The following is a 24,441-nucleotide window of genomic DNA, read 5'->3' as shown; positions in this document are numbered from 1 at the left end:
TGGCTGTACCAGTTTGCATTCCCACCAACAGTGCACGAGAGTTCCCCTTTCTCCATCCTCGCCAACACCTGTCGTTTCTTTTGTTGTTGATTTTAGCCATTCCGACAGGTGTGAGGTGATACCTCGCCGTAGCTTTGATTTGTATCTCCTTGATGCTGAGCGATGATGAGCATCTTTTGGGTGTCTGTTGGCCATTTGCATATCTTCTTTGGAGAAATGTCTGGTCGTATCTTCTGCCCATTTCTTAACTGGATTATTTGGTTTTGGGTGTTAAGTTTTTTGTTGTTGGTTTGTTTAAGTGGGCTCCACCATCAGCATGGAGCCCAACACAGGGCTTGAATGCACAACGCTGAGCGCAAGACCTGAGTTGAGATCAAGTGTCAGATGCTTAACTGACTGAGCCACAGGCACTCCTGGGTATTAAGTTTTTTAAGTTCTTTATATATTTTGGATACTAAACCTTTATGGGATATGTCATTTACTATCTTCTCCCATTCCACAGGTTGCCTTTTAGTTTTGTTGACTGTTTCCTTCGCTATACAGAAGCCTTTCACTTTGATGTAATCCCAACAGTTTACTTTTGCTTTTATTTCCCTTGCCTCAGGAGACATTATCTTGAAAAATGTTGCTACGGCCAATGTCAAAGAAATTACTGCCTGTACTCTCTTCAAGGATTTTTTTTTTTTTTTAAGTAAGCTCCACACCCAGCGTGAGATCAAGACCTGAGCTGAGATCAAGAGTCAGCCGCTTACCTGACTGAGCCACCCAGACACTCCTCTAGGATTTTTATGGTTTCAGGTCTCATATTTAGGTCTTTAAACCATTCTGAGTTTATTTTTGTGTATGGTGAAAGAAAGTGGCCCAGTTTCATTCTTTTGCATGTAGCTGTCCGTTTTTCCAACACCATTTGTTGAAGAGACTGTCCCATTATATATTCATTCCTCCTTTGTACAAAATTAATTGATCATAAAATTGTGGGTTTACTTCTGGGCTCTCTATTCTGTTCCAATGATCTATGTGTCTATTTTTATGTCAGTACCATACTGTTTTGATTACTACGCTTTGTAATATAACTTAAAGTCTGAAATTGTGACCCCTCTAATTTTGTTTTTCTTTTTCAAGACTGCTTTGGCTATTCGGGGTCTTCTGTGGTTCCATACAAATTTTAGGATTGTTTGTTCTAGTTCTGTGAAAAAATGCTGTTGGTATTTTGATAAGGATTGCATTAAATCTGTAGATTGTTTTGGGGAGTATAGACATTTTAACAATATTTGTTCTTCCAAACCATGAGCATGGAATGTCTTTCCATTTCTTTGTGTCATCTCCAATTTCATTCATCAGGCGTTTTATAGTTTTTAGAGTACAGATCTTTCACCTCTTGGGTGAAAATTCTCAAATATTTTTGCTATAATTTTTGCAATCATTCTAAATTTTTTTAATCTTACAAAAAGAAATAAATTATACTTAGCCAGGAAACTCTTGTTTATTTCAATATATTCTAACTTAATTCAAGCGACTTAGGAAACAGTAGAAATTAAATCTAATAACATATAATTATAGAAAGATCCAGCCAGGTTGAGACTGGTTAAGAGGCTGGGAGTCTCTAATCTACATTTAACTGTGTCTTCTAGGATACCTGACAGATCAAAGAAGGTAGAAAGCCTGGCGAAAGGAACAACCTCTACTGTACCCTAAAATCCTAGGATAGAAGCGCTTGATTGTTAATGCTTCAAAACATTTCTTAGCTCATCAAAATGGCATCTAACCTTGACCTCCCTCCAGACACACCTACTTAAAAACACCCCGCATAGGATTAGTCTGCAATCTTTTGTTCACTAGCTCAGCAAACCTGAAATCAAATCTCTACTTTTCCCTATAGAGAATCAATGCCTTCCTTATACAGCCCACTGAATCCAAATAAATTAAATTCCATATAACCCTAAGTGCTTCCTTCTGCAGAAGGAAAAAAGCAGAAAGGTCAACACCACACAGATTCTAGAAGAGCCACTCCAAGAACTCCAATAATTCTGTTATCAAAGCATGGGTTTTGGAGAAGCAAGCAGAAGATTCCCAGAGAGAAACTGAAAAACGCTCTGCAACCAGAGCCAGCATTGCTACTTACGTGGTGGAAAAATGTGGTGCGAATGTAGTCTAAATGCCCAAGCAACGTGAAGAGACAGCGCCGAAGCTTGTAATTCCACACCTGCAAAGAGAAACCCAACTAAGCAATAGGACATCAGGGTCTTGAGCCTCAAAGAGGTTCAGGTTTCTCAAGAAATACATTTGGTTTATATTTTGGAATTTCTAAATAAGTAGGAACCTTGATAGGAAGTCTTGTTTAAGACTTAAGACTGGAGGTAAAAAGAGCAAAGATGATGGGGCGCCTGGTTGGCACAGTCGTTAGGCGTCTGCCTTCGGCTCAGGGCGTGATCCTGGTGTTATGGGATCGAGCCCCACATCAGGCTCCTCCACTATGAGCCTGCTTCTTCCTCTCCCACTCCCCCTGCTTGTGTTCCCTCTCTCGCTGGCTGTCTCTATCTCTGTCAAATAAATAAATAAAATCTTAAAAAAAAAAAAAAAGCAAAGATGAAAATGTAGGTCAGCTATACGAGAAGAGGGGAAAAAGGCAAGGCTGGGGACAATTATGGAAAGGTTTTTCCTTTCTTTGGGGAGAAACCATCTCTATTTAATAACATGAGACAAGACGTTTATCTGGGGCTTAACTCTTCTTTCTACTGCATAACTGTGTTCTTAGCTTGAACACTGACCCCCTGGTGCGTGACCTACTACCTTAACTCAGGATAAAAAGAAGCAGGACAGATACCATGACTCTGAAGGAAACATACATATCTAATATATTATATATCATATATATATAATATATAATACATAATATAACATGCGGCATCATCTTCTCTTAGACTGCTAACTTGGTGGCAAATGATGCCCATACATTCATGGTCTGTACTTGGCAGACAGACTTTAGTTCATCACTATGGAAAATACTACCTTGCTCAGTTACGGTGAGCTAAGCAGAAAAACATCATATTGAGATATACAGTTGAGCTCACTACCAAAGTACCAGGTATCAATAAACATAACTAAGGAAGACACTAAACCAGGACCAGAAACGTAAGCATACACTCCCATCCAGAAAACCTCCCAAAAGTGCAAAATTAGGAGGTCAGTTGGCTTTTTTTAAACATTTTAACATTTAAAATTTTTTTATAATCTACCCCCAAGCCGGGTTACTATTTCTTTCTTACTTAAAAAAATTTTAATGTTCTTTTGTAAATTACAGAAGGTAATACCATTTCCTGTAACAAATTCAAACAACCTGAAAGTATGATAGTCCAAACAAGAAGGCAAGCTTCCTGAAGGCGGGGTCCTCGTCCACCATGCTCAACACTATACCTTTAGCACCTAACACAGTGGCTAACACTTAGGAGGTCCTCAACAGGTATGTGCAGAAATGAGAAAAGGTAAACACCACAAAACATGAAAGTGAAAGTAGATACTTTCACTGCCACCTGCTGAATTATCTATAAATAAAATTCATGTACACAATGGAGTTTGAGTGTCACACAAAAATTAGATCCTACCATAAATACCATTCTTTAACCTTCAGCCCCCTCACAGAGTTCAGTGTTTTAGACTTCCACATTTCCAGCTTCAAACTATCTTGACTCCTTTACAGTCCTCTACCAAACTCCAGAACTGTGCACCCTTCAAGACCTACAGGGTTTTTAGACTCTGGCCAGCTGTGGCTTCCTGTGATAACACCGCACACCCGCCAGAGAGCTAATTCCTTTATCTGATGGCTTTATTGAAGTAGAATTCAAATCCCAAAGAACTTACCCACTAAAAGACATAGAATTCAATGTTTTTAGTACATTCAGAGCTGTGCAACCACCAGCACCACCAATTTTAGAACATTGTATCACCCCCCCCAAAACTATACCCAACAGCTGTGACTCCCCACTTCCTTCCAACCTCGCCAGCCTCAGACAACCACTCATCTACTGTCTGTCTCTACTGATTGCCCACCTGGACATTTCATATAAATGGAAAATAAACCTTTTTATAAAATATTAATGATTTAGGGAAAAAATCTTTTTTCTTAAATGTCACCCAATCCTTCCTTTCTTAAACAGATTATAAGGAACACAAGTTAGCCATTCTTGATAGTCAATGGTCATCAATATAAATGACAATTACTTTACTAAAAATATTATAATAAAGTGATATCCCTAGGAGCTTTTGAGGCCTATCAGGTGGTTTGAGCTTCCACAAGGACCCCCAGGATGTGGTGCCAAAATCTAAAAAACAGAAAACTGTCCTTACTATAGTTCCAAGGCCTCTGTTCTCTGTGGGCAGCCGTCACTTGTCATGCCTGTCACCTCAGTTATGCTGTGTAATCAAAAACATAACGTTCTGAGCTAGCTTCTGAAAAAAATAAGTTATCTTCTTTATGAAGTAAATTTCACCACTTTGGATACACATGCTTAATGAAAAAAACTTGTGGAAGTAGAGAGAGATTTTTGATTTTTTTTTTTTTTTTTTTTTTTTTTTGCAGTTCAAAGCCCCTGGTGCCAGTTTTGCCTTTATCAGTCAAGCTTCTTCTAAGAGTTGCCTATACTGTTGTTTCCTCACTTTCTGTTAAGGTGCTAGAATCGCTAATATCTTCCTAATGAAGCAATCTAAAGGTTACTTGGTCCTTATCTTATTCTGACCACTTTCTCCCTCTCCAAATTCTCTCCTTCCTTGGCATCCAATAGGCTTCTGCTCCTTCCCCTTGGTTCATCTCCAACCTCTAAAATCATTCTTTCCTATATTAATTCTACATCCTCTAGCTCTTAAATGACAGTGTCTCTTCTCATTCAACATAATCCCAGAAGGACACCTCTACCACCTCCGCTTCGGCTCCCTTCCTCATGAGGACAACTTCCAAATACAACTCCAGTGCAGACACATCTCCGCAGACTACCCCTTAGGCACCTCAAACTCATCAGTGTCAAAACCCATCTGCTATGGACTGAATGTTTGTGTCCTCCTCCAAATTCATACGTTGAAATCCTAATGCCCAATTGAAGGCATTAGGAGGTGGGGCCTTTGAGGGGTGCTTAAGTCGTGAGGGTGAAGCCCTCCTGAACGGGATCAGTGTCCTTATAAGAGAGACTGCGGAGATCCCTCACCCCTCCACCATGTGAAGACACACGGAGAGAAGGAAGCCGTCTGCAGCCTAGAAGAGGAACCTCACCAGAAGCTGACTGCGCTGGTACCCTAATCTTGTACTTGCAGCCTCTGAAACTGTGAGAAGTAAGCTTCTGTCGTTCATAAGCCACCCAGGCTGTGGTACTTTGTTATAGTAGCCCCAAGAGACCAAGACACCATCCTCCTCTAGCACTCCAGAAACCTGCACCTTCCCGTATATCCTTTCCCTGTGAATGGCACCCAGTGACCTAGGCTAGAAGCCTGCGATAAATGTCACCTCATTTGTTTCCCCTTTACCATCCCTCCAGCAGACTCACTGATGCCCTTCCCGAAGCTCTCAATTCCATCTCTGCCTCCATTCTGAAACGCTACCACCTGGTCAGGCCCGGCTCATCTACCAGCTGGGCTTATGCGACAGTCTCCTAACCGGCACCTCTGCATCCAGGCTTCCCACGTCATCCAATCCTTTCTCTATGCCACCCAAGTCATCTTTACAAAGAAAAAAAAAGTGAATCTGATGACACCCCTCTATTTAAGCCCCTGTAATGGCTCCTTGTTATCTGAGCACTGCAGTAAGTACTCCATGACCCGGCCCCTCTCATCTTCTGGCCCTTCTCTCACCTTTTCTCCAAAGTTTATTCACACAAAACGAATTACATTTCTCAGATGTATCCAGCTGTGTCATGTCTTTTTGTCTTTGACCTGGACTGTCCTTCTCTCTCTGCTGTATCACTCGGCAAACTGTATATGCTATTATTTTGGGTATATGTATCTCCTCCATGAGAATAAAAGCGCCTTGACAACAGAGATCATTTCTTATTTATTTTTGAATTCCCCAAAAAATAAAACAGTGTCTAGTATACAGTAAGTGTTCAATAAATGTTTGCTGGATAAGTGTCCCTGATAACATCAGAAGCCTGAGCTCTATATGATTGCAATGTCCTGTTTTTGGTCCCTTCCACAGCTGCCAAACCCCAAATCCTATCCTTTACTCCCCATCATAACAAACCCTTTGTACCTTAATCTTATAGTCATCTCCTCCAGAGACAAACAATGGCTGCTGCTTATGGAAGTCAATGCCTCGTACTGGACCTGGGGAAGAAAGCAGGCAATATATATTAAAGAGAGCTGTACTTCCTGACCTCTAAGGTGATTCTTATTCAGGATCCAGCCCTTCCATATTCTTTAATCCTAAAGAAAGCTTAAACTATTCCAGAAGACGATAAATACTTATCTCTCTTTAATTTCCTCCTAGAAAGTGTTATCTTACCATCATGTTCATCAAACTTGTCAATAAGGGTACACATCCGATAATCCCATAACTGGATGACCCCATTGTGTAAACTGGTCAGGATCCAGGGTCTTTTGGGGTGAAAACTGAGCCCTAGGGGGGGAAAAAAACAAACAGGGAATGATCCAATTAGCTAAGTATGGCCCACAATGCCACCCTGTCAATTCGGATAAGAAAAACAAAGAGCTGGGGCGCCTGGGTGGCACAGCGGTTGGGCGTCTGCCTTCGGCTCAGGGCGTGATCCCGGCGTTACGGGATCGAGTCCCACATCAGGCTCTTCCGCTAGGAGCCTGCTTCTTCCTCTCCCACTCCCCCTGCTTGTGTTCCCTCTCTCGCTGGCTGTCTCTATCTCTGTCGAATAAATAAATAAAATCTTAAAAAAAAAAAAAAAAAAAAAAAGAAAGAAAGAAAAACAAAGAGCTAAGTTAATCCCAGGTTCGTACACTCATTCGCTGAATGCCAGACATTTTGGATTTTATGTCGTTAGGTGCTGGATTTTGTTACATTCCTTTAAATATTGCCAGACTTTGTTTTAGGATGTTGTGAGGTTACTTGTTGTGAAGTTGGCTTTTAGTTTTGCTAGTGTGGGCCCCACAACAGCCTTTAGTCTAGATCTAATTTGGCACCACTACTGAGGTGGTAGCACGTGAGGTCTCGAGATGATGCCTGCAGTATTAGGAGGCCTTTCCGTGCTGGCTAGTAGGAACACAAAACTATTCCCAGTTCTAGGTGAGCTCCAGGGATTACTTGCCTTCTTTCTAGAGGTTCTTTCCCAAGCTCTAGGTCATTCTCTCACACGCATATGCAGATTAGGACTCAGATAAAGGCCTGACAGCATCCCCTGCAGAACGCCAGTGTTCCCTGTGCAGCTCCCTCTTTGGTATTTTGTCCCGCAAATTCTGTCTTCAGTGAGACCACAGAGCTCTTCCCCCTTCCCTATGCGGTGGCCTGGAAACTCTCCAGGTAGTATGCTGAAACAATCATAGGCCTCACCTCGTTTATTTCCCTTCTCACAAGAATCACTCTCCTGCACTGCCTGTCATCCAGTGTCTGAAAACCTTTGTTTTACACATTTTGTTCAGTTGTGCAGCTGTTTTAAGGTGGAAAGGTAACTCTGGTCTCTGTTACTCCATCATGACTGGAAATGGAAGTCCACAGAAGTAACGACTGCTAACAGTCTGGAGTATATCCTTTCAGATTTGTAATGCAAACCATACCATTTTACAAAAATGGAAATATGTTACACAAACTTCTTTTCTCGCTTAGCTATATACCACGGATCTCACTAAGTTCATATAAACACAACCTCATTCTTTTTAACAACAGCAAAATACAAATGTACCAAATTTTAAAATTATTCTAGTGATGCGCATTTAAGTTTTTTTCCCTAACTTTCATCTATCAGAAAATAGAGCTTAAAGAAAATACTTCTACACATAATCTAAAATATTTGCATTATTACTGCTATAGGCTAAAGACCTGCAAGTAGGATTGCTCAGGAACAGGGTACATGCATTTAACACTTTCACAGATACTATCCGATTGCAAAAAGACTAGGGATATACAGTGTCATCAGGTTTCTGAAGATACCAATTTTGCACACATCACTCAACACAGATGTTATTGGTTTTTTGTTGTTTTGTTTGTTTTACTAATCTAAAATTTTTTAAAAAAGGATATTTAACTATAAGATTTTTTTTAAATTTATTTGTCAGAGAGAGAGAGAACATGCATACGCACAAGCAGGAGGAGCAGCAGGCAGAAGGAGAAGCAGGCTCCCCGTTGAGCAAGGAGCCCATGGTAGGATTCAATCCCAGGGCCCTGGGATCATGACCCGAGCTGAAGGCAGATAAACTGAGCCACCCAGGAATCCCTAACTTTTTCTTTTTTCTTTGTTTTCTTTCTTTCTTTTTTTTTTTTTTTTTACATTTCTTTCATTATTAGTGAGCTGGGGAATATTTTCATTTATTTACTGAACATTTACACTTCTCCAAGTTGTCTATTTTGCCATTAAAAGTTGTTTTTTTCCTTTATGATACGTAGTAATATTAACAGCCAGTAACTCTCATATATTCTAACATCTTTTTTCCCCACTTTCCTTCTCTACTGCCCAGTGAGAAATCAGGAGAAGAAAAAGTTCAAAGATCACGAAGACCCATTTCAGCCATCCATAAATTCCATCAAGACTCACACAAGACTTAGAAACTGCTCAGAATCTATTCCCACATGAACAATGGCCTCCAGTTTTTGAGCTGAGTCTACACCAGGCACTGTAATAAGCATTCTAATACACTATCTCATTCTAATTCTCTCTAAAGAGAATGCTAATATTTGCATTTTAGGGATGAGAAAGTAGAGCTTTAGAAACCTTAAGTAAGTTGCCCAAGATCATACAGCTTGTTAGGGGATGTTTCAGGATTCCAAAGCAAAGCACATGTGATTCCAAACACCAAGTTCCCAAACACCTTGTTCTAATGCATCTTACTAAATATTCAAGATATATGTATACATATTTTTCAAAGTCTCAAGAGACTGCTCACTTCTCTGCCCTTCCCATTCTAACATTCTAGGAGACGATTACTGCTATTTCAGTCATTTGCCCTCCACCTCCGCCCACTGATACTCAAGCTTTGGAACTGCCATATTTAGGAAATAAGAATGAAGATGCACCGTTAAATCTGAACTTCAGATATATCTAAAAGCGAACAATACTTGAAAATTATTTCGTTGTTTAGCTGAAATTCAAATTTAACTAGGCGTCCAATACATTACCTGGCAACCTCACCAAGCTGAGACTTTGCTGGGATTATGGGCCTCAGCGTCCTGCTTGCAGGTAGGAAGTACCGCCCAATGGAGGCACTGGACGCTGCTAAGGCTCAGCCAACGCCTCCTCCAGAGAGGTAGCCAGTACTCATCTCCGAAAATGCTAGATTTAGATGCGAATGGCACGGGTCGAGACGACCCCAGGGCCACTCCGCACAACACGGTCATCAAAAAGCCCACAGCTCACAGGACCCTGGGACGGGAGCAAAGTCGCGAGCAGTGGCCCCGGAGAAGAGGGGACCGAAGGCAGTGGGAGCAGGCCGAAGGGGCCTCCTGCGGTGCGGGAACCGCCACGGGTCAATCATACCCCGAGGGCGCTCCAGAGAAGAGAGGGCTGCAGAACCGCCGCCAGGCCGACCCGCCCTCCTCCCCTCTTCCTCCGGGCTCCCTCGGTGGGCCCCACTCGGCCTCCCTCGCCCCCCGCGACAGCGCCGCGCCGACACCCAGTCCCCGAGCTCCCCCCGGTTTTCCCCACTACCTTTGACCCGCGCGCTCTTGGTCTCGAATTTGGTTAGCATCCTTCAGGCCTACGGCTCCAAGGTGCAGATCCGAGCCCCGCCACTCCCCGCTGCCCTTCGGCTCGCTCCACGTCAGCGCCGCCCTGCTGCACCTCCCGGAAGCTCCCCGGACACGAACTTCCGGTCCCAGGAGCGCCCCCGCCCGCGACCACAGAGACGGCACCAGTGTTGGCCTAGAGAACCCACTGACGGAGAGGAGGGGAGGGGAAGCTTCCGCTCAGCCGAGAGGCAAGATGGCTACAGCTGGGGGCGTCTCTGTTGCCGACCCGGGGAGTCGGAGTCTTCTTCGTCTTGTGTATTTCTGCGTTCTGCTGACAGGTGAGGCCTCCCCCGCCCGTGAGCTCCGGTGTGTCAGGAGAACCGTCCGGATCGTCTGGGCCGCGAGCGCTGCCGTCCTCCTTCTGGTCCCCTCTGCCCCTCTGTCCCCCACCCTGTAAATCCTCTTTCTCTTTCGTTCCCGCGACAGAAGTTCCCCCTTTTGCCTGGACTTGGCTTGAGGGTCCCTTCTCCCCCGCGGCACATCGTGTCTCCCCATTTCCTCCTCCGGGCCTCTTCCTGGACTTCCAGCCTGACCCGCCCACTTTGTCCGGATGCCTCGTTTTCCCCAGGGCCCCAGCCACCCCACCCACTTGTCAGAAAAGACAGGTGTCAGTTCCACTTCTTGCCAGTGCGTGTAGACTGTTTAAGATGAAAGCGGCCTCGTTCTGCGGGTGCAGTGCGGCGCTTCAGAAAGTAGATTCCCCGTTCCTTCCTCTGTTGATTCCACCATAAACCCGCGCCCCTGTACTTTGCCTCAGTTTGTCTTATCAGTGAAGTGAGACAAAGTGGGCTGTGGACAGTCAACTGTTCAGACTGTGGAATAATGATTCAAGGAACTCGAGGCATTTACAGTGCACAGAAGTGTTTGCTTACACGCATTTATGTCCTGGTATGGGTCTTTCTAGTTGGTCAAGCCCTAAAATGCAAACATGGCTGGATAGATGACCATTCCTTCCCCCAAATTCATGTTGTCATTAAAGATTCCCAAGGAGAAACTCTAATCATCCCACACTGTAGCCACACACAAATGACCTAAGGATGTTGGACTGACAGATCTGTGGCAAAAGGTTTCTCCCAATTCTGTTCAGATTCCTGGAAGAATGTCCCAAAAACTTTTTATTGTAATCTCTATTCTTAGACTGGCACCCTTTTATTAACTAGGTAGATACATATATACAAGGTAGGAAGCAGAAGTGTGCTCACCCATGCAACCAGGAACAGGTACATCCGAGGTCACATGCTTTTCCTTTAGGAAATGAAGTTTTCTTTCTTTTAGTTTTGATGTAAGTTGCTTTAAGTGAAATTTGTAATACCTCTCTGTGGCACCTAGCTGGGTGCATTTGTCCAGTCCACTAATGTGTCCAGCAGTGAGAAGAATTGCCATGCGTCTCATTTTAGAAAGTATGATACCCAAGCCATACAAAGAGCGAATGATTTGATAGTGCCAACGTCTCTCAGTTTTTTCTAACACTTTTTATCTTCCGATCAGGTTTCTGCAGGGGAAATTCAGTGGAGAGGAAGATCTACATCTCCTTAAATAAAACAGCCCCTTGTGTCCGTCTGCTCAATGCCACTCATCAGATTGGCTGCCAGTGTGAGTTGAGGTTGGGATTTGTGTTTGTGGCCGTTGATATTTCAGTCTGTGCCCTCGACATAAAGATCCAAGCTCTGCTTGGGAGTCTCAGCACACAAATTAGGCTGCGTGGTGGGAGGTGATGGAGAACCATCTGTCAAACCAGGCAAGGTGATTATAAACGCTGCGTACTTAAGCTTCATTTAGGGCATGTCCTTTACCCACCACAACAGCCCCATGGAGTAGATTCTCTTATCCTTGTTCTACAAATGGCAAAACTGAGACTGAGAGAAGTTGAGTAACTTTTCTGAGATCATGATGCCATTAACCGATGAAGCTAGGAATCAAGCCCCATGGTCCGAGGACTCTTAACCATCCACCAGTTAAACTACAAAACTACTGTTTTCTAAGGAGAAGGAAGCCTCATGTCTGTGGAGCCCACCGTCACCTGCACTCCGAACAATCTCTTTGGAACCGGAATGGGCTTTGTTAAGGCAGTGGACTGTTTGAAGAGAAAGCATATGAGAAAGCCAAACAGTTGCAGGAGGAAGTAGGAAAGCATTTGTATTTGTCTTTATATGTTTGGCAAATGTGTTCCAAAACAGCGTACCGTGACAATATGGTTATAAAACTATGCAAGGGGAGAAAGCAGCGATGCGAAGACTCCAGTAGCTCTGCTGCTTCACCTGTTGTCTTCAGGTTTCGTTCTTCTGTGAATAGTTGTTCTGTCAGAATGCAGTTGGGCAGTAAGCAGGAAACCGAGAGTCAGATCTTGGCTGTGGCTTCTTTCATCATTTTAGATTTTATTTATTTGAGAGAGAGTGCGCGCACATGAGGGGGGTGGAGGGGCAGAGCACGAGGGAGAGGGAGAAGGAGACTCCGCGGAGCGAGAGCCCGATGCAGGGCTTGATCCCAGGACCCTGAGATCATGACCTGAGCCACCCAGGTGCTCCAGATCTTGGTTTCTTCATCATCAAATTAGTCACATCTGAATTTCAGTTTCCACCTGTAAAAATGGCTAGAATGTACGTGCACAAAGCTGACAGTCAAACTGCCCTCTGTAGATTCCTACTGATGATGCTGAAGAAGCAGCACAGTCTCAGGAGTACTGTGCGATTGCCTGCAACCTTCCAGATTGGCAGGAGGACACACACACTGGGAAGCGAAGGGTTTGCTGAAGGTGGCAGTTACTCCTTTTCTACCCATCCTTCCCTGAGCTTTCCTCTGGGTTAATTGTGCCATGTCCTTGCTGCAGGAAGTTCTGGAGGTAGGTTAACTGGCTCCTAACAGTTCCAAATAAAATTTCCAGACTTAGCTTTCTTAAACTGGGTTTGTGGGTAGAAGAGAGCCAGGTCCAGTGTGGGCTCGGATCAGATTGCTGGTCTCGCTGGGACTCTGAGACTCTAGTGCCAAAAGGCTAAGGCCCCCATCCTCTTGGAGCTGTGTTCTCAGATACCCTCTTTGGGAATGAGTCATTCTGCTTCCTGTTCTTGGAGCAGCTCTGTGGGAAGCAAAGCAGTAGCCTGTAGAAATAAGCCTAGTGCCAGTACAGAGAAGCGAGAAGGGAGGGGTTGGACTCTGGCCACTTCCTCGTGAAGAGCTTGTCTCCTTTTCAGTTTATTTCTAAGTCTTACTTCGTATTTGTGCATCCTGAGCAAGCTACACCCTCTTTAATTAGGATTGCTGGCATGATAAGGAGAAAAAGATGCAGGTCTGATTTTCTGTTTATAATGCTGTGCCTCTATTGGGCCCTTTTAGTTTTTTATTTTTTTTAAGATTTTATTTTTAAGCAATCTCTACACCCAACGTGGGGCTCGAACCTACCACCCAGAGATCAAGAGTCACATACTTTATCGACTGATCCACCCAGGTGCCCCATTAGCCCCTTTTAAAGTGCTCAAAGGGGCTATGTGTAGGTTTCTTTCCTTTCCTTCCTTCCTTTCCTTTTTAAATCTGTCTCCACAGTATGAGATGAATAAGGGTGAAAAAGTTTTTCCTCCTTGAAGACCCAGAGACAGGGAGCCAGCTACTCCCGACTACATGGTCACCAGCTGGAATCCAGCTTGGAATCCAGGTGCTTCATTCCAGTGTCCTGGCTTGTCTTCTCCCTGTGCTCCTTGGAGCTGCAGTGAAACGCGTTCTATTTCCAGAACAGCTTTTCCTTTTTCCGTGTTTTATGTGGCAAGGACTGTTGCCTTTCATTGGACCAAGAACTGCCATTGGTAGCTAGCTCTTTATTAAAGTTATTCCAGATTCTGATAGTCCTCTTAGGTTTATTATTATCGCTATCACCATGAACTGATTAGGTACTTACTCTGTGTGAGACGTAGCTGAAGGCTGGGGACTTGCTTCCATGTCTAGATTTTACCGAATCCCATGGAAGGAACCTTCTACTTGGCTGGCAATGGAATGTGCTTGAGGTTTTGCACAAGTTGGAAATAGTTCACGGCCTTGACCTAGAACCGTAATTCTCATGACTGGCTGCGTATAATAGAGAACCACATGGGGGGGTGCCTGGGTGGCACAGTTGGTTAAGCATCCGACTCTTGGTTTCGCCTCAGGTTGTGATCTCCTGGGTCATGAGATCAAGCCCCATGTCAGGGTCTGAGCCCAGCACGGAGTCTGCTTGAGGGTCTCTCTCCATCTCCCTCTGCCCCTCCCACTCATACGTGTGCTCTCTCTCTCTCTGTCTCTCTAAAATAAATAAATCTTAAAAAAAAAAAATAAGAACTATATGTGGCAAGTTTGGAAAGTACACATATCTAGGCCTGACCTTTAGAGACTTCAGTAGATCTAAGGCCCAAGTATCTGTATTTTTTAAAACTCCAAAGTGATACACAACCAGGGTCGAAAACTATTGCTCTAAAACAATATACAAATATGTCCCATGTTCCCTGGGGAGACGGCTCATAGGGAGACCGTAGGATGTCTCTACATGGATCACTAGGGACTTGACGGGCATTTGGAACTATGAAACGTCCATCCTCTACTGTAGTGCTTCCCAATCTACTGTAGTGCTTTGTCATTCATGAGACACATAGAAAATGTTACTTGTGTGGCATCCTGGCATATATGGAAATGGATGATGGTTGTAGGGCATCTTGGGATAATGGATGAGTTTGCTCCTCGCTGGGAGTGACCAGCCTAGGGTCTTTGGAAACCCTAGGTCCCCAGAAATGGGGGGGTGTCAATGTCAGCTCATTATTAATCCAGCAAGGCCCATCGTTGGGAAGCTGTCTTTTAGAGACCCCAAGGTTCTTGATTAACCTTAACTAAAACTAGCTAAAAGCAAGTCAGGTCATTCCCAAATAGGGCAAAGGAGTGGAGGCCCAGGAATTCTGAAGCCAAGGGAGTCTGCACATGTGTTCTCACAAAGGAAGATTCAGTGCTAGAACTCTGAGCTAGAGATCTAGAACCTGCCATTTCATGGAGAAAATACAGGTTTGAAAACTTTGGTGTCTGCTGTTCTAGAAATGTGTATGCATGGCTAAATGAGGCTGAGGGAAGAGGGCAAGAAAATTATCGTACACCTTTCTGAGATTTAGTGAATAAAGCCTCTAGTGAGTAGACTTATTGGGCTCTCTTGTCCTCCAGTCAGGCCCACCAGCTGGTGGCCTTCAGATGGAGCTGGGTGACTCAGCCTTCAGTTCCAGTCTGGAGCTGGCAGCACTCACACAATGTTTGGGGGGGATAAATGATCTGCAGAATCAGTGAGGCAAAGTCAGAATTGTCAACTGTGGGAGCTTTAACGTGACCCATTCTGTCCTGGCAGCTTCCGTCAGTGGGGACACAGGGGTCATCCATGTAGTGGAGAAGGAAGAGGACCTGCAGTGGGTATTGACTGACGGTCCCAACCCCCCTTATGTGGTTCTGCTGGAGGGTGCGCTCTTCACCAGGTAAGGGCTGCGTGTGCTTGCTGGGAAACCACAGCCAGAGAGGGGAAGATTTGGGGGACCATCCCAACACCTGTGAATAGAAACTTCCCTTGGCTGCCCTGGTCTGATCAGGGTGGGGGGGGGGTGGGAGTGAGTCTCAGAGGAAAACATGCACCGTCAATGGAATCATCTTGCTGACCTTATAAATAGAGCTCCAGGGAGTGAAGACCCCAGGGAGGAAAGAGGGATCCCTAGAGTGTGTTAGAGACAGGGTGGATGAGATTAAGCCCTGAGCTCAGGCTGGGTCATAGCCCTCACTTAGGATTTAGAGACGGAGGAGCAAGAAATGAGTCAACAGTCATGGGTGGTTTTGTTCTAATTTTTTTAAGTGTATAGTTGACACACAACATTACGTTAGTTTCAGGGGTACAGCAAGGAGTCAACAGGTTGGGTTCCATTAGTTACCCATTTGTTTCCATCCTTGGCAAGATAGTGGGCCACTAATAACCTTCCCATCTTCCTTCCTGGCCTTCCCTCCCCATTCCAGGAATCTGATGGAGAAGCTGAAGGGGAGAACCAGCCGCATTGCTGGCCTGGCCGTGTCCTTGGCCAAGCCCAGCCCTGCAGCGGGCTTCTCTCCTAGCGTGCAGTGTCCCAACGATGGGTTTGGTAAGAGCCCAGAGGATCAGGGGACCTCCTGTCACCCAGAGCTCACTGTTGCCTCGGCCTCGTGTCTTCGGAGGGGTTGGGGGTCCGCGTCTGTCTGTGTAGGGGGAGCAGCTAACTCCCAAATAGAAGATAGTGTTTCTTTGTGCCGTTCTTCCCTTCGGTCTACTGCTTCCCCTTCTTCCACTTCCCTTCCATCCTCCCTTTCCGTCACATGCTCAGATCCCTAATCAGCCAGCCTCGGGCTCCCTGCTGCCGCTGTCTGTTTTACTGTAGGTGGTGACAGGTTGATGCTTGCTTCTCTGAGTCACCCTTTCCTTTGGCACTCTTGGTCCCAACCCTATGATACCCTAGCCTTCCTCCCTCGCTCGGTCCCTAAGTGCCTAGTGTCCCAACATTCTGTCCCCCATCCACCCCTTCAGGCATTTACTCCAACTCCTACGGGCCAGAATTTGCTCATTGCAGAGAAATCCAGTGGAACCCCCTGGGTGATGGCTTGGCTTATGAAGACTTCAGTTTCCCCATCTTCCTTCTTGAAGATGAGAATGAAACCAAGGTCATCAAGCAGGTAATGACTGCCAGCTCCTAGTGATTCTAGTTGCAAAGAGAAGTTTTGTAGGCGCTCCACCTGTTTGGAGGGACCTCATCTACCAGCGTGCCCTCTGAAGGACAGTTGCTCCAAGAAGAGCCAACACCTTTATTTTTCTCACATTTCCCTTCCCATTTCTCTCCTGCCTGCTCTAACAGCGTTGACGGTTTTTAGGCTGGAAGAAAATATAAACGTTATTTGATGTGAAATAAGGTGTAGAGCCCTGGTTAGGACCACGAACGTGGTACAAAGAGCGTCAGACTAGGAATTGAGAGATTCAGTTCAGAGACCTCTGACAGTCTTTTTTAGTCCCAGTAAATCGCTAATTCTGGTCTAGCTTCTTCATGTTGACATGCAGAGCGATTAAGGGATTTGTTCCATAGTTACACGGTGAGGTGATGTCTAAGTGGTCTTGAATTTGATTTTTGATCCTTGGTTCACTGCTCTGTACATCAGATCACGTTGAGAACTTGGGCCAGGCCATTTGGGATGGGGTCGTGTCATCCGCCCCAACTAAGTCAGGCTGTGCCGTTTTGCACCCCTTGGTGAGGTTTGCTCTTGGACCTCGTGCACCCCGGGTTTGGATCAGGACAACTGTAGCTCAGGGACAGAGGCAAGAGCGGCTTCCCGGTGGGGCTGGGCCCTCTTTCTGGGAGGTCTGCGCGGGACTGCACGCGAGCGGCCTCAGTGCCTCCGTCTCCGTCCCTAGTGCTACCGCGATCACAACCTGAGTCCAAACGGCTCGGCGCCTGCCTTCCCGCTGTGCGCCATGCAGCTCTTCTCGCACATGCACGCCGTCGTCAGCACGGTCACCTGCATGCGGCGCAGCTCCATCCAGAGCACCTTCAGCATCAACCCAGGTGGGGCAGGTCCAAGGCGTGCCGGGTGTGCTGGGGGCCCCGGAGTGTTGGAGGCAGGGAGCGTGGGGTGAGAGAAGTGGAAACAGTTCTAAACAATCGAGGCCGCTTGTCCCTGAGGTGGATGGGGCAAAAAAACCAGCCTAGAGCAGCAGAGACAGGAAATGGCTCATGGGTCCATGGGGCAGCGGGCAGAGGAGTCTTCCGCGCGGGGTCTGGGGCTGCGGTCTCCCTTACTTCTGACCTCTCCCTGTGCGCCGCTCAGAAATCGTCTGCGACCCCCTGTCCGACTACAACGTGTGGAGCATGATGAAGCCTATAAATGTATCTGGGACGTTAGAGCCTGATGACAAGGTTGTGGTTGCTGCGACCCGGGTGAGTGTTGGCCCCTGATCAGGGTGGGCGGGGCTGGCACAGGACCGGCTGGCAGGCCTCTTGCGGGCATATCGGATTGCCGAGTTGCTATGGTGGGGAGGCTCCGTGGAGAGGGTTCTGGGCTCTGGAGCTCCCCAGCTCAGCCATTATCCCAGGATACGAACATTCTCTTGGCCGGAATAGGTTCAGGGGCCTGCGGCCTGGTCCTAATTGCTGTTTTCAAAGCCTACCTGCCTTTTCTGCTGTGTCCAGCTGGACAGTCGTTCCTTTTTCTGGAATGTGGCCCCAGGGGCTGAAAGTGCCGTGGCCTCCTTCGTCACCCAGCTGGCTGCTGCTGAGGCTTTGCAGAAGGCCCCCGATGTGGCCACCCTTCCCCGCAACGTCATGTTCGTCTTCTTCCAAGGGGTACGGGCTCTTTGCTGGGGTGGAGTGCGGGGGGGCGGTTGGCAGGGTCAGTGGGCATGGCTGTCATTTGGGGAAGATCTGGGCGCTTGACCTAAGTTGTTACTCGGCAGAGAGCTTCTGGATGTGCCTCCCTGTGTCTCTCCTTCGGAGTCCCACATTTTCGGAACCCTTTGCACCCTGACCTGGAGTCAGTGTGCTGCCAATCCCCTTGCTCCCCCACTGATGTGATCTTTCGGAGACATCCTTTTATTCTCTGGACCCTTTTACTGCCACTCCTACCCAAGGGCCCTGAGGCTCCTGCCTCTCCCCACTGCCACTGCAGCCCGGCCCTGGAATCAGGGGACAGCAGCCGTGGCTGGGTCGGCAGAGGGGAGGGAGAGGCAAGGAGCAGGCACATAACAGCTGATGTTCGCCTCGGGCCTTTGCCGAGGCTGCTCTCCCCATTTCTGGGCTCGAGAAGTCCTGTGATACACACATGTGAGGGATAGTCACAGCTGGGAGGCAGGGTAGGGAGGAGGGTGAAGTCACATGACTGCCTGAGCTGGCCAGCATTAGCGATGACGTGAGATTGTAGCCTTCACGCCTCGAGCCTTGGTGATCTGGCCTCCTGAGATGGAGCCTGCCCTGACCCTTGGGAATCTCTGTTCCTTTTCCTACCCGTCTTCACCCTCAGGAAACTTTTGACTACATTGGCAGCTCAAGAATGGTCTACGACATGGAGAAGGGCAAGTTTCCTGTGCAGTTAGAGAACATTGAGTCATTCGTGGAGCTTGGACAGGTGTGCAGCGCGTGTCCTCACCCCCTTCCCTCCTGCTTCATGCCGCCGCCTCTGTGTCCTGTCGTCCCCACTGCTGGTGCCACCACCTCTCCCCTTGACTTTTCTCCGACCTACTCCTTTCTCCCGGGTGTGGGCCACAGTGGACACCAATGACGTGTGTTGCCTCTTCGTCCTCCCCCAGGTGGCCTTAAGAAATTCACTGGAGCTTTGGATGCACACAGACCCCATGTCTCAGAAAAATGGGTCCGTACAGAGTCAGGTAATCTGAGCGTCTTTCCGCCTCACTTCCTGTTTCAGCAGCTCAGAGTACGGGCACCCCTTGCCCAGGCCCTGTCCCCAGCACAAGCCCCCAGGGCCTGTAAGACAGGACCTCAGCTTAGGTGCCAGCTACAGGATGAACAGCGTGGCTGTTTCAGCCCCCGAGAAGAACCGGGAGCGCAGCTCAGGTGTCTGGTTTCCTGGGACAGGTAGTTGTCTGACTCGGGGCCTAGCAGAGGACAGGGGAAGAGCTAGCTCCCTTTCTCTCTGCTGCCGCACTGATCCGGTTGTCCAGGCTGCCCTGCCCGATTCCTGGCTATATTAGACTCTGCCTGAATTGTCCTCCACATTCCTCACCGCTTGCTCAAGACCCTCCCTCCTCTCAGGGTCCAGCTTTGGCCTGTGTTTCTCGGGAGGTGGTCTTCCTGCCATTCCAGTGTCCGCGCCCCCTGCTCTGGGCTCCCGTGTGGCATCCAGCACAGTGCTGTGATAGCAGCTTGCTCCTCTGATTCTGCACAAGTAGGAAGTCGAGCCTCTAGTGAGGATCAGACAGTGTGAGCTGCAGGACACTCAGCCTCAGTCCCCCAAGGCTTGAGGAATTGGGGTGCAGGAGGGCAGGGGGCAGCTCCCAAGCTGGGGACTTGAGGGAGAGGGCCCTGTGGGCCTGGAAGAGACCTCCAGCTGCCCTGTGCCCAGCCGCCCTGAGCTAACCCTCTCCCGCAGGTGGAGGCCCTCCTGAGCACGCTGGAGAGGAGCGGCGCCGGTATCCCGGCTGTTGCCCTCCGGAGGCTGAACCAGTCCCAGCCCCTCCCGCCGTCTTCCCTGCAGCGCTTTCTTCGGGCTCGGAACATCTCTGGCGTTGTTCTTGCGGACCACTCTGCTGTCTTCCATAACCAGTAAGAGTCGCGTAGGCTGCATCCTCATTCTGGGAGAGAATCTATTCTGCAGTCTGGGGTCCATGGAGGGGCGTGTCTTCTGGGTCAAGAAAGATCTCCACTCCCCCCTCTCCCCACAGCACCCTCTCCAGATCTCAGGTCAATTTGTGTTCTTTTCTCAGTAGCCGGCTCACATCCAGGCCGGTCGCCTCCTCTGACTTGATGTCATCTTAGAGAACAGGCCCACTCAGCCTTCCTTGGCAAGAGCATCCTTGCTTGGCCGGCCTCGCCCAGCTCTCCCGAGGCCTGGGTCCCCAGGGCCGCCAGCAGAGGGCAGCATCTCTGCGGGAGAGCCCTTGGCTAGAGGACGCGAGCTGGCCGGTGGGGGGCCGCCCAAGGGTGCTGTGCTGCGTGTAGACAGTACTCGTGTTCTGAAATGTAATGTGTTGTGGCCGTTGGGGTGAAAGTGTCCCCTACAGATGAAAGGACTCCACAGAGAAGGGGTGAGGCCCTGTTAGTCACCTTTCTCCTGGTCCTGGGCACCCCAGAATGCCCCTGACTGAAGCCCTGGGCTGACAGGGGACTTCTCATTCGGGCTGGATTGCTAGGCCCCCAGCTTCCCTTCCCTCTGCCATGAGGCCAGATGGGTTCCTGAGTAAAAATACTTAAGCTCCGGTTCTCTGACCCCAGCCAAGGAGCCCCTTCTCATTTATTTAGGGCAGGGATACTTCCAGTGCCTGAGGTCAGCCCTCTCCTCCATGTATGACCTCTGCAGCACTTTGGGGTGAGCGAGGGTCATCGTTTGCACACATTCGGCCTTGTTTCTATGTGGGGCCGGCATCTAGTGGTGCTGAAGGCTGGGGGTGCTCCCCTTTGCTTCTGAGACGTGCCTGCGCGGGGCTCCCCGAGGAGCAGAGGGTGGTTGGGCCCAAAGCAGTGTTGTGTGTCTGGGAGCAGACCCGCTCATCTCCCTCTGCCCCTAGCCACCCTCAGTGCTATGTTCGTGGGAGCTGCCACACGAGAGCTCTGGTGATGGCGGGCATGCTCCCTGAAAGTCCTCTCAGCCATCCTGCGTCTCCAGCCCGAACAGTGGGGAGAGTGTCTCTTCTGTTTGAAGCTCTCCCGGGAAGGGAGACGCCTGAATTCCTGATGTCATTTGCTTTGCTACTTTGTCAGGAAGGTCCTTGTATTTAACCACTCCTCTCCCATCTCCCGGCCCCCACACCGTCTTCAGGATGGGACCCTCATGGTCTCTTCCTTCCCCCGGAGGATGAAAAGAGAGGCTCAGGAAGGGCCTGTGAGGGCGGCCAGGGGCAGGGCGCTGGCCGAGTGTGGCCGAGGCTCATGCCGGCTCTCCCGGCAGCTATTACCAGAGCATTTATGACACGGCGGAGAACATTAACGTCAGCTACCCTGAGTGGCAGAGCCCTGAGGAGGACCTGAACTTTGTGACGGACACCGCCAAGGTAACACTCACCTGGGCTGGGGGGGAGCACGGAGAGCACGGGGAAGCTGCTTAGAGGTTAGAAGAGGTGGCCCGTTCAGCCCCCCTCCTCACCTGCCGCAGGCCCTGGCAGATGTGGCCACCGTGCTGGGACGTGCGCTTTACCAGCTTGCAGGAGGGACCAACTTCAGCGACACCATCCAGGCCGATGCCCACACGGTAAGAACAGGCGGACCCTGCTTCCTCACCAGCTCTGTTCACACCGCGGCCGGACCCATCCTCTCTGTCATTTGCCTCTTCTCCCAAACCTGGGAGCCCAGCATGCCAGGGCATGCCAGCGAGGATACCCAGTGCCCCAGGGTGCTCCTGGGTGGGCCTCACCTGCATCCTCGTGAGCTGGTCTCTGCCTGCCCAGCTCCTGGCCCACAGCGAGGTCTTCATGGAGAACTCTCCCTGGGCTCTGCGTCACGAGGTTGTTGCTTCTCACTGCCCTGGTCCTAGGTCACCCGCCTGCTCTATGGGTTCCTGGTCAGAGCCAACAACTCCTGGTTCCAGTCTATCCTCAGGCAGGACCTCAGGTCCTATTTGGGTGAGTACCTGCTATGGGAATGGCACCCTTGGCCCAGGCAAAAGATAGAGAAACACCATCTTGGTTTAATTCTTACTTTTTTTTTTTATTTTCTTTTCTCTTCTCTCTCCTCTCCTTTTCTTCTCCCCTGGTTTCCTTTTTTTCTCCTGATATGTGTTTGATCCATTCTCTTAACCTTCTATTCTCTGGCTCTTCTTTGTCTCCCACGTGCACCCACCTTCCACCTTCCAAATCCTCCCTTCCCTACGGTCTCCACTCAGGTGACGGGCCTCTCCAGCACTATATCGCTGTCTCCAGCCCCACCAACACCACTTACGTGGTACAGTACGCCTTGGCGAATCTGACTGGCCAGGTGGTCAGCCTTACCCGAGAGCAGTGCCAGGATCCAAGTAAAGTCCCCAATGAAAACAAGGATGTGAGTGGTAGTGGGTGTGGGAGCTGCCCCGAGGGCCCCTTTCCCCTGGGGAAGTTGGAGAATGTCCTAGGCCCAGTTGGACCCAAGGGGTTGGGATGGAGAGGCGGAGGGATGCAGCCCCTTGAACTTGAGTGTTGGAGAGGCAGTAGGCTGGGTGAAAGCGGACCGCGTCTGGGGTGACAGGATGGCCTCAGCCGCGCACTCTGGCCTGTCTCCCTGTGCAGCTGTATGAGTACGCGTGGGTCCAGGGCCCTCTGAATTCCAACGAGACGGACCGGCTGCCCCGCTGTGTGCGTTCCACGGCGCGACTGGCCAGGGCCCTGTCCCCCGCCTTTGAACTGAGGCAGTGGGGCTCTACTGAATACTCCACGTGGACTGAGAGCCGCTGGAAAGACATCCGGGCCCGCATATTTCTGATAGCCAGCCGAGAGCTGGAGGTGAGCCGGGAGGGGTGTGACCGAGATCACCTTGCCCTCGGCTCTGCTGCCTTTCCCCTCAAGCGCCTCCCACCTCCCATTTGCCCCAGATTTGCCACAGAAACCTTCTGCAGCTCTGTCCCTTGTCAGCCAGTGTGCCCCGTTAGGAAGCCTGTTTTCACGGAGAGTTCGAGTCTGTATTCATGCTGGTGATAGGCTCCCATGGAGACCCAAGGAGGTGCTCCTCCACCTGGGACCCCCCCCCTCCAGCTCCACTCACAGCCAGCCATTCCCACCTGCTGCTCCTGGGCTGTGTATGGGATCCACCGTTTGTTGAGTACCTGTCACAAGTAAGTCAGTGATGTAATTGCCACCAGAGAGCCAAAGTCACGGGTCCTAACTTCAGGGTGCTTGAAATCTAAGTAAGACAAGGTGGAAGGGAGAACGGAGATCCTTTACTTCTCTTTCCAAACGGAGAGACTTGGTCTCCCAGGTGGGAAGGTGTTGCCTCTGATTGCTCAGGACTTGGCGCTCGCAGCCAGCTCCAGAATTCTGATGAAACTGGGTTGAGTTCTGAGAGCACCTCTGTCCTCCCCTGCCCACCCCTCCCGCAGTTTATCACCCTGATGGTGGGCTTCGGCATCCTCATCTTCTCTCTCGTCGTCACCTACTGCATCAACGCCAAGGCCGATGTCCTTTTCATTGCCCCGCGGGAGCCGGGAGCTGTGTCTTACTGAAGAGGAACCCAGCTTTTCCTGCCAGCTCTACTGTTCATGTCCTAGATCACTTGTGTGTCCCCCCCCCCCCCCGGGGACATAAACCACTAGTTTGTCACTGGAACCTCTCTGGGCCTGCTCAGACTGGAATTAATGTAAAGAAGTGAAACTGCCCAAAAGAGACAGGGAGGGAGAAACAAGTCACCTGTCCTCCCCAGCTCCCCCTGCCCGTCTGCCCTTCCATGGTTCATCCTCACCCCACCAGATTCTGGGATGGCAAATAGAAGCTTCTTGCTCCTGTTCAACTCCTAGCTATGCCCCCTCACTTACCTTCTTCGGGGTCCTTCTTCTCCCCTCTCCATCCTGCCCAGGACCGCCCTCCGCTCCCCACCCCACCCCGTACCCAACCGTTCCCTGTTTCCCGGGAAGAAGGACAGGAAGGCTGAATGCCAGGGATAAACTACGAGGAAGCCCTGAGGAGCAGGCGAGCCCGTCTGGGGGCCATCCTGCTGTCTCCCTCCTGCTGTCCTGTCCCCAGACCCTTAAATGGCACAGCAGGGGGGTGGGCTGCTGGGTGGGTGTCCCACTCTGGCCCACAGTGCTCAGTTGTAATTTTATTAAGCTGTAATATCTGTTTTTTCTTTTTTCATTCGTGTGTGTGTGTGTGTGTGTGTGTGTGTGTGTAAATATATAAATAGCGAGTTTCATTAAAATAGACTGTCCCA

General features: G+C 49.0%; 2 protein-coding genes across 3 annotated transcripts in view; one reads left to right on the top strand and one right to left on the bottom strand.

The window, feature by feature from the left end:
- The window catches only part of COPA (COPI coat complex subunit alpha), a 42,519-nt gene extending 32,521 nt beyond the window's left edge, over nucleotides 1–9,998 (bottom strand). For both annotated transcript variants that reach the window (XM_026487287.4, XM_026487289.4), the window contains exons 1-4: nucleotides 9,807–9,998; nucleotides 6,485–6,598; nucleotides 6,233–6,306; nucleotides 2,123–2,203 (exon numbers count right to left, since the gene is read on the bottom strand). In XM_026487287.4, the coding sequence (XP_026343072.1) occupies nucleotides 2,123–2,203; nucleotides 6,233–6,306; nucleotides 6,485–6,598; nucleotides 9,807–9,846 (309 nt within the window). In that variant the 5' untranslated portion in view covers nucleotides 9,847–9,998. The remainder of the gene's footprint in view (nucleotides 1–2,122; nucleotides 2,204–6,232; nucleotides 6,307–6,484; nucleotides 6,599–9,806) is intronic.
- Nucleotides 9,999–10,016: 18 nt separating this feature from the next.
- Nucleotides 10,017–24,441, top strand: NCSTN (nicastrin). The gene is made up of 17 exons (XM_026487290.4): nucleotides 10,017–10,164; nucleotides 11,375–11,479; nucleotides 15,231–15,354; nucleotides 15,881–16,002; nucleotides 16,422–16,567; nucleotides 17,298–17,448; nucleotides 17,711–17,820; nucleotides 18,073–18,225; nucleotides 18,899–19,003; nucleotides 19,185–19,262; nucleotides 19,985–20,157; nucleotides 21,500–21,602; nucleotides 21,704–21,799; nucleotides 22,082–22,169; nucleotides 22,430–22,584; nucleotides 22,809–23,021; nucleotides 23,615–24,441. The coding sequence occupies exons 1-17, from the start codon at nucleotides 10,080–10,082 to the stop codon at nucleotides 23,735–23,737; spliced, it is 2,130 nt and encodes a 709-aa protein (XP_026343075.3). The 5' UTR covers nucleotides 10,017–10,079; the 3' UTR covers nucleotides 23,738–24,441.

This window comes from Ursus arctos, unplaced genomic scaffold (assembly GCF_023065955.2).
Source record: "Ursus arctos isolate Adak ecotype North America unplaced genomic scaffold, UrsArc2.0 scaffold_2, whole genome shotgun sequence".
Lineage (NCBI taxonomy): Eukaryota > Metazoa > Chordata > Mammalia > Carnivora > Ursidae > Ursus > Ursus arctos.
This window is presented reverse-complemented; position numbering and strand designations above follow the sequence as displayed.

Excerpts from the sequence above, each read along its gene's own strand:
- NCSTN (XM_026487290.4), top strand. The coding sequence starts at position 10,080 with ATGGCTACAGCTGGGGGCGTCTCTGTTGCCGACCCGGGGAGTCGGAGT. Across the intron at positions 18,226-18,898 it reads TGTTCGTCTTCTTCCAAGGG|GAAACTTTTGACTACATTGG; the intron begins GTACGGGCTCTT and ends CTTCACCCTCAG. Across the intron at positions 22,585-22,808 it reads TCCCCAATGAAAACAAGGAT|CTGTATGAGTACGCGTGGGT; the intron begins GTGAGTGGTAGT and ends CTCCCTGTGCAG.